This window comes from Echinops telfairi, unplaced genomic scaffold (genome assembly GCF_000313985.2).
Source record: "Echinops telfairi isolate 266 unplaced genomic scaffold, ASM31398v2 ScPeMD7_22;HRSCAF=79, whole genome shotgun sequence".
NCBI lineage: Eukaryota > Metazoa > Chordata > Mammalia > Afrosoricida > Tenrecidae > Echinops > Echinops telfairi.
The window spans coordinates 3898163-3905877 of NW_022103919.1; the positions used below are offsets into that span (position 1 = coordinate 3898163).

Consider the following 7715-nt stretch of genomic DNA (forward strand, 5'->3'; position numbering starts at 1 on the left):
GCTTCCGCTCTCCCAGCCCTGAGGTTTTGATTCAGTAGGGCTACACAGGCCTGGGAGTCTGTTTTCTTTTAGCAAACTTCCCAGGAACTAATGACAGCTACCAATTCCTGATTTACTTCTCATTCCCGCCCGAGATTCACAGATGCCGTTACCACCCCACTTCTGCTTAAATACCTCTGCTGACAGGGAGCTCACCTTCCACATAGCAGCCTCTCCTTTTCTCACCAGAACGCAAGTCTGGACCACCTGGTGGCCATCGTTCCTCCCTGCCATTTTGCCCAAGGGCAGTCCTCTGGAACAATGACTGTGTCCTCCCCCATTCCTCCAGCCAGGCCACCCCAAAGGCTTCGTGGAGCGCCCATCACTATAAGGCCTTATCAAAACCGCCTGTAAAAGGCTGGTGCTCAGCAAAGCGCCAGGCTCCGCAGGCAGGAAGGCGAGGAGGCTAGCATTGCCTTTACTGGGTTACTGCAAAGTTGGCCCAATGCTCTCCATCCTGCTGGGTCCCCAGTGTCTGTGGGCAGGTATTTAAACTATGGATGCTTGGTCACAGCATGTCCCCTCGGCCCCCAGCTTCCTATCTTAGACCGCCTGGGGGACCGCCTGCTTGTCATTGCTTAAGGCAGGAGTTTTGGCAACTTGGCTGAAATGAAACGATAGCAGTTTTTTGGGGCAAGCAAATGTCAGGCCCTGTACTAAGCACCTTTCAGGCATCGTCCCATGTAATCTTCTAGCAGCCCTAAGCGGGTTTCTGCGCCACTTTACAGGGTGGGAGGTCCAAACCTGAGACGTGAAATCTCTTGCCCCAATGTCTTGGACCAGGAGGGGCGAGGTTCTAATTGATTGTGGGAAGGCTGGCCCTCCAGGGCTGTAGGCAAGGTGAAAAGTGGGGCCTGCCAACAGGGTGGGCACCTCACCCCAAGGTGGTCCCGTTGCAGTCTCCCCTCACCAGGACGCCTCCTTCCTGTACACGGAGCCCCTGGGCCGGGTGCTGGGCATGTGGATCGCACTGGAGGATGCCACGCTGGAGAACGGCTGCCTCTGGTTCATCCCTGGCTCCCATACCAGTGAGAACACCTGTCTGGTCTACCCGCCCATCCCGTGACTCTCCTCCGCCCCATGGAGAGTGCCCCGGAGCAAAGAGAGGCTCATGGCTCCAACTTACCTGCAGATGGAGTGTCAAGAAGGATGGTCCGGAACCCTGCCTGCTCAGCGCCTGGCACCAGCTTTCTGGGCTCAGAGCCGGTCCGGGAGAACAGTCTCTTTGTACCCACGCCTGTGCGGAGAGGTAGGCTGACTGCAGAGGGCCAGCCAGGACGGGGCCTGGACCTGGCACGTGGAGCCTTCCTCATCCTAACCCTACCGCAGGGTCACGGGAGCCTATAAAGCCACAGAATGAGAGAAGGCGGGGCCCGGCCAGTGGTTAGCCCTGTGGCTAACAGCAAGGTTCCCTGGTGCAGGCTCCTGTCCAGATGCTGCCACTTATGGGCTGACTCTTTAGGCAGAGGGCCGGCCCTCTCTGAGCCTGTTTCCCCCAGGTTAGAGTGGGAGAGGAGGCGCCTGGGCGGTGCTTGTCTGCTAAGTGGTTTGAATCCACTGGTCACTCTCTGGGCAGAGAAAAGACATGTGGCTGCCTGCTCTTGTAATGGTTACAGCTGTGGAAACCCTGGGGGTAGCTCTGCTGTCACTCAGAGTCACTGTGAGTCAGAATGGGCTCACCGGCACCCAACAGCATGAGTTAGCAAGTCCTCACTGAAGTGACGTGGCACCCAGCAAGTGTTCACCCAATGTTGGCTCTCAGTCCACTCTTTTAGAAGAGGCAACTGTGCCTGGGCCAGGTCATAGCTGATTGGCACAGTAGGGAGAGCTTATTCCTAAGACTTGCCAGGGGCACAGGCTACCCTAGAAGGGAGTTGATTCCAGGGGAACCAGACTCTAAACAGCACAGTCTGGAGCCGGTGGTAGGGTCTGAGTAATTAGGGATGGGAATAAGGATGGATGGGGAGGGAGCACAGAAGTGCTTAAGGGAGAAGGACCTGTGTCCCTTCATGTCCTGGGGAGGGGGAGTGTGGGCTGGTGCCCTCCCAGGCCCAGGAGGGGTATGGCCTGCTTGGATCCTCGCCAGGAGCCCTCGTCCTAATCCACGGAGAAGTGGTGCACATGAGTGAGCAGAATCTCTCCGACTGCTCCCGCCAGTCCTACACTTTCCACCTCATGGAGGCCGTGGGCACTGTCTGGAGCCCCGAGAACTGGTAGGGCAGCTGTGTGTCCTTTCCTGATGGCTCCCTGAGTTCATGCTGGAGGCTGGGATCCATGACAGCCGCTCTAAGGCCATCTCTTTTCTTTTGTCCTCTGCAGGCTTCAGCCAACAGCTGAGCTGCCCTTTCCTCCACTGTACACTTGATGGTCTTAGCAGGACTGGGCCACTGCCCCTCCCAGGGGAGGCTGCAGACTTGGCCGGTGGGCCAGCGCTGCCAGCTCTGATAGCAAACTCCCCTCTGCTCTCCTGGCTGGGAGGTGTTCCCAGGATCTCTCCCTGCCCCACACCCCCTCCCCCTTGAACCTCTCACTTGTCTGTCCTCCCAAAATGCATCTCTGGTTTATACCCTGTGAGGCCCTGAATAAAAAGCACTTGCAAATGCAGCTTTTGGGTCCCTTCCCCCCCAAAAAACAGCCCTGCCCTCAAGATGAGTGTGGGCATGAACAGGCGCAGGCCTTTGTGGGAACAACTGCCAAATGCAAATCTTGCTTCACTTGAAGCCTCGACAGACGGAGGTCTGGCCCAGAGGTCATATGTACACCGGCCAGATACACCGTAGCGGTGTTTTGTTTGAAGCCCAAACTTTTCTTTTTCTTAGTAATTGGGAGGTTTGATATAAAAATCCAGGCTCTTAGGCTTCCCTTGAATGAGTGACAACATCGGGCCTGCCCAATGGCTGCCAGCTAGAGCTGCACGTGTGCTCTCTGGTCCAGCGTGGCTCCCTCTTCTCTGCCCTTGTTCATCTGGTCCCCGCTTGGCCTTGGCAGAAGCGTTTGTCACCCTGATTTACTTGGCCCGCCACTCTATACATGGCGCAAGCAAGGTCCTGAGGAGAAAGTCCTTTTCCCCAGATCACCCCCCCAACCCCAACCCCAACCCCAACCCCAGGGAATCAGTGAGGCAAAACTGCTGCCTTCTCTGGTAAGCAAGCAGAAGAGAGCCTGCAGGAAGAGGCAGATCTGTTAAGTCTCTTTTGTTCCCCAAAGGATGTCTCAATGGTCTCTTCTGAGGGAAAGGGCTTGGCATGCTTCTCCAACACAAGTGCAAGCTCCCCAGAGCTGCTCCTGGCGCCTGTCCTTGTTGGTCCAGAGTTTTCCCCTCTCTGCTTGGCCTCTCCCTACAAGACTGCATGGCAACTGGGGAGAGCCTTGTTCAGCAGAGCTACCTTCCTGCTGACAGGAAATGGTCATCCATTCGGCCACTGTTGCTCGAGTTCCAGTTCGGGACATGTGCTGGGTTCCGTGCTGGCCCTGGGCGATGTGGCGGGGCGCAGGAAGCCAGGCTGGGGCTTTCTGGAGGCCCCTTGCTCAGGCAGAGTCCCAGAGTTCAGCCCCTCCGGACCTGTTCTAGGCTCAGTGTGGTGCCAAGGGAAAAAACACACACAGGTTTGGTGGGACTGGAGTTTCAGGAGGGATCCCTTGACAAGGCCCTGTGCTGTCCAGCCCATTAGCACCATTCAGCCAGGCAGCGCAGGCCTTTCCCTGATGGGATGGAGACTTGAGAGGTGGGGGTAGAGAGGATGGCTGAGACAGGACATCAGTTGAGGACCTGATCCTTGTCCCCCAGCCCCTCCATGCGTGCCACCAGCCATTTCTGCCTCTGTCCTTCAGTTCTCCCTAGCCCCCGGGGGAGAAGTCATTTCCCCCTTGATTCTCCTCGCTCAAATGAGGAAAAGCAAGTCACTCTGGCTTCTGTTGCTGGGATGAGACTGGCTTTGGGTACCAAGGCCACTCTCCCTGACCGAGTGCTCATTATGCCTGGGGCTGGACACTTCACACACCACATCTCACTGGGTCCTCTCAACAGCCCCAGGCGGTGCCTCCTGCGATTCTCATTTTGCAGACAAGAGAAAGGAGCTCACACAGTTAATAAGTGGTGCAACCAAGGGCTCTAATCAGAATCTGAAATGTTCACCACTAGGCTTGATTGACTGCCACTCTCCAGTGTTCCCTTCTGAGGCCCCATTCATCGGAGGGCTGCAAGGTGGGGTAAGGGGTGGGGAGACGACAGCACACTCAAGTTCTTTTGAGTGGTTACGCTATTTTCTTTCTCTCTTCTTAATGTAAAGCACCAGCAAACTAAAGCAGGAGAGCTGTGACTTTTATTTTAAATCTGAAAACCAACCTAAAAATCCGATCTGCTTTTCATCCCTTGGCTCCTCAGGCCCCAGTGGCTGGCGGTTGTGAGGACGGGGTGGGCCATTCATCCTACCCGGGGTCCTGTTTCCTCCATCCTTGTGGCTGCACAGCAGCTAGGCCATCAGCAAGATCAGGAGGTAGAGAGGCAAAAGGAGGTTGTCTATCTGCGAAGTGTATGCTTCTAGAAGGGACACAGTGCTGATGGACCCCAAAATCCAAGCGTAGCTGTAATTTAGGTCCACTCCACTGTCAAAGATTAAGATAAGCGCGACAGAAATGATCTGGGCAAATATAGATGTCATGGTCCCCTCAAAAGTCTTTTTGGTGCCAGGCCAGCGGATCTCTCCCATGGTGCTGCCAAAGATGGAGGCCACAGTGTCGCCTACACCCACGGCCAGGACGCCAGCATACGGGACTAGGGCCCGTGCTCCTCCCAGACTACCCTTCTGACTGCATGGCCTAGGGATCAGCCAGATGGGAAGAGACATGCCCAGGAGCAGGTAGATATGGGTCAGGATGAGTGGTCCGCTGTCTCGTTCATCCAGGAAGAGGGACAGGAGGCTCCGCAGAGGGTGGCCCAGGGGCTTGATTCGGAAATAGCGCACGTACTCCAGGAATATGAATACCGCTAGGCAAACGGTAGCGGCCACATAGAGCAGTGGCCGGTCAAAGATGATCCCCGGGATGTAGGTGGCCACCACAATGAAATGGAAATACTTCCGGGTGACAGTGGGGGCCTGGTGTTTCTTGGACTCAGAAGACGACCGTTTAGCATTTTGGTACAGCACCACCAGGCAGGCCAAGGTAGCCAGCAGAAACCAGTAGGCCAGAAGGTAGATGCGGGTGTCCGTCTGGAAGAGGAATTGAAGGAGCCAGAGCACGGGGTTCCTGCGGATGAGTCGGTGTAGCCAGGGCAGGGCCACCCCGAGGCCCAGCACACAGGTCATGAGGTGGAAGAAGATGGAGGAGGCCCAGGTGCCCGAGTCCATGAAGACAAACAGGATGCTGAAGAAGATGCCCATGAGCACCATCCCCACCACAGCCACCAGCAGCAAGGAGTCCGCCGGGTCCCCTTGGTTTTCCACTACAATCAGAGAGGATTTGATGAGCTGGCTGAGCACGAAGCTGATGCCACCCAATACCAGCAGTGCCTCTCCCGGGGTAAAGCAGCGGGGCAGGAGGTATAGCAGGATCATGTTGAGGTACACGAAGATCAGCAGGATTTCCAGGACCTCAATCACCTCCCCCACACTCAGTGAGTGCTTCATAACGTACACGATGACGCCTCCGGCCAAGCCCGAGATGACACAAGTGTTGGTGGGCACCGGGCGCGTGATGCCCAGCGCCAATACTGATGAGAAGAGGGCCACGGCCATGCCGGTGGCTGCCACCACAATGCCGACGCGCTCGAAGTGGGCGTTCCCTGCCGCCTGGCAGCGCTCCTTCATGACAAGGCCGAGCAAAGGCATGACCATGGAGGCTGGCAGCAGGCCGCTGTTGCCGGACATTCGGAACTGGAAGACGGCGCTGCCCTGCTGCAGCAGCCGGTCCCATTTGTACTGCACATAGAACGCCTGCACCGCGAGCGCCACCGCGCACCACGAGTAGCGGTCCCACACGGTCGCGTGAACGCTCAGCACCATGGCGAACACCACCGCCGCCTCTGCCAGCACCGCCCCGCTCGCCGGAGCGCCCGCCCCCGGGGTCGCGGCGACCTTATCTCGGGCCATGTCCCTGGACTCGAGGCCCCCGGGAAGGCCGGCGGGACGCGGGCTGCCGTGGCCGAGGACAACCGCTTGACCCGGCCAGTAACCGTCTCCCTCCGTGCTCCGGCTGCGAGGCGAGAAGCTCCACGGCGGGTCTCCTCCCCAACCGGCTCCAGTGTACGGCGGGCGGAGGTTCGCCCCTCGGCCACGTTCCTCACGGCCGCGGCCACTGGCGCCGCACGTACCTCACTTCCCGGGACCTCGCCGCCGTAGCCCCGCCCCTCGCGCACGTGACGCCGGCCCCGCCCCCACGCTCGGCCCGGGGCGGGCGGTCACGTGGGCGCGGCGTCTGGGGGCGGGGCCGGGGTGCGCGCGCGGGAAGATGGCGGCAGCCGCCGGCGAGGTGTCTGTGAGGTACGAGGCGGGCTGAGTTGGCGGCGGGTGGCTGGGCGGCGCGGGCTGGGAACCCAGCGGAAGCGGGGCGGGAGTTGGGAGCCGGAGGTGGCGGCGCGAAATGTGGCCGGGAGGCGGGCGCCGAGACGGGAGGCGGTTACGTCCAAACGGTCTCCTTCGCGCGCGGGGATCGGAGCGGACTTCTCGGAGAGGAGGGCCGGTTCCTCACCTCATCCCTCGGCCCTGGGCCTCCGGGGCCCTCACCCCCAATCCCTTCCCCTCCTCCCGGTTCCCTGTCGACGTTTCCCTTAGCGCCCTCCTCGTGCCTCCTCGCGTGGCCGTCGTGACGCTCCCTCGAGGCGCGACCGGGCGCTTGGCCGGCTCGTGGAGGACCCCTCCCTCGTCCCCGCCCCGGGCCGCCTCTGCCTCCCCGGTTCCCCCCCAGGGGCTCCCGATCGGAAGCGTGTTTCTCGCTCTGCGGCCGCGCGCCTCCCCGCAGTCTCGCCCTGGTCCCCCGCTCTGCCTTTCATCCGCCCGGCTAGGCTTTCTGTGCCTGGATCCAGTCGGGAGACACGTCCCCTTCGTCCGCGAGATCCCAGGCACGGTACTCGGCTTGGGGCGACGAGGTGAACCCTGAAAAAGAGCGTTCCCGGGGGCCGCGGGGCGAGCTTAGCGCGACCCCGGGCAGGTGCGTTCCTTGGCGCTCTCGGAACCCCCACAATTCCGGGAGGAACTTTCTGATTTCCAGAGGAGTCGCCAGGCCCACTCGTCCAGCCAAGAGGGGGGCTCCGGTCCGAGTCGGCTGGAGCCCACAGCCGTGGGGGGCCCACGTTACACCTGGAAGGAGAAGCCTTCCCTTCCCTTCCCTGGGAAAACCGCCTGTCACTTCCCTTGCCCGCAGTGCTTGCCCCACAGTTTGCCTCCATCCTGCACAGGAACCCCCAGCCCCACTGCCCTCGGGCCACTTCTGGTGCCCAGCGACCCAGTAGGACATCTGTCTCCCGTGGAGCGAGCGGATGGGACCTTCGAGCTGCAGACTTTGTGCTTGGCACACTAACCTAATGCCTAGTGCTCGGAAATAAAGGACCTAAGAAAGAAACACACCAGCAAGCCTCTAGTTAGTGCTGATACTGTTGATAGTCCCTGAGATTTATCTTTTCTAGAATTGCCACTGCCAGGCTTCTATACCTGGTGAGGACCTGTTGCTTCCCCCCCCAC

At 59.5% G+C, this 7715-nt stretch overlaps 3 protein-coding genes across 6 annotated transcripts in view; 2 read left to right on the forward strand and 1 right to left on the reverse strand.

Annotated features, from left to right (window-relative positions):
• Positions 1-2643, forward strand: part of PHYHD1 (phytanoyl-CoA dioxygenase domain containing 1) — a 16377-nt gene extending 13734 nt beyond the window's left edge. For all 4 annotated transcript variants that reach the window (XM_004713265.2, XM_004713266.2, XM_045288531.1 and 1 more), the window contains 4 exons: positions 939-1067; positions 1172-1288; positions 2126-2252; positions 2359-2643. In XM_004713265.2, coding sequence (XP_004713322.1) covers positions 939-1067; positions 1172-1288; positions 2126-2252; positions 2359-2404 — 419 coding nt within the window. In that variant the 3' untranslated portion in view covers positions 2405-2643. The remainder of the gene's footprint in view (positions 1-938; positions 1068-1171; positions 1289-2125; positions 2253-2358) is intronic.
• A 575-nt stretch (positions 2644-3218) lies between these two features.
• DOLK (dolichol kinase) lies at positions 3219-6312 on the reverse strand. The gene has a single exon (XM_004713264.4). The coding sequence runs from the start codon at positions 6126-6128 to the stop codon at positions 4512-4514; it is 1617 nt and encodes a 538-aa protein (XP_004713321.1). The 5' UTR covers positions 6129-6312; the 3' UTR covers positions 3219-4511.
• A 179-nt stretch (positions 6313-6491) lies between these two features.
• Positions 6492-7715, forward strand: part of NUP188 (nucleoporin 188) — a 59386-nt gene continuing 58162 nt past the window's right edge. Inside the window, exon 1 of the mRNA XM_045288569.1 lies at positions 6492-6518. The gene's annotated coding sequence lies outside the window, so the exon portion shown is untranslated. The remainder of the gene's footprint in view (positions 6519-7715) is intronic.

What these genes read in the sequence shown, in the direction of transcription:
- DOLK (XM_004713264.4), bottom strand. Translation starts at nt 6,128, where the DNA reads ATGGCCCGAGATAAGGTCGCCGCGACCCCGGGGGCGGGCGCTCCGGCG.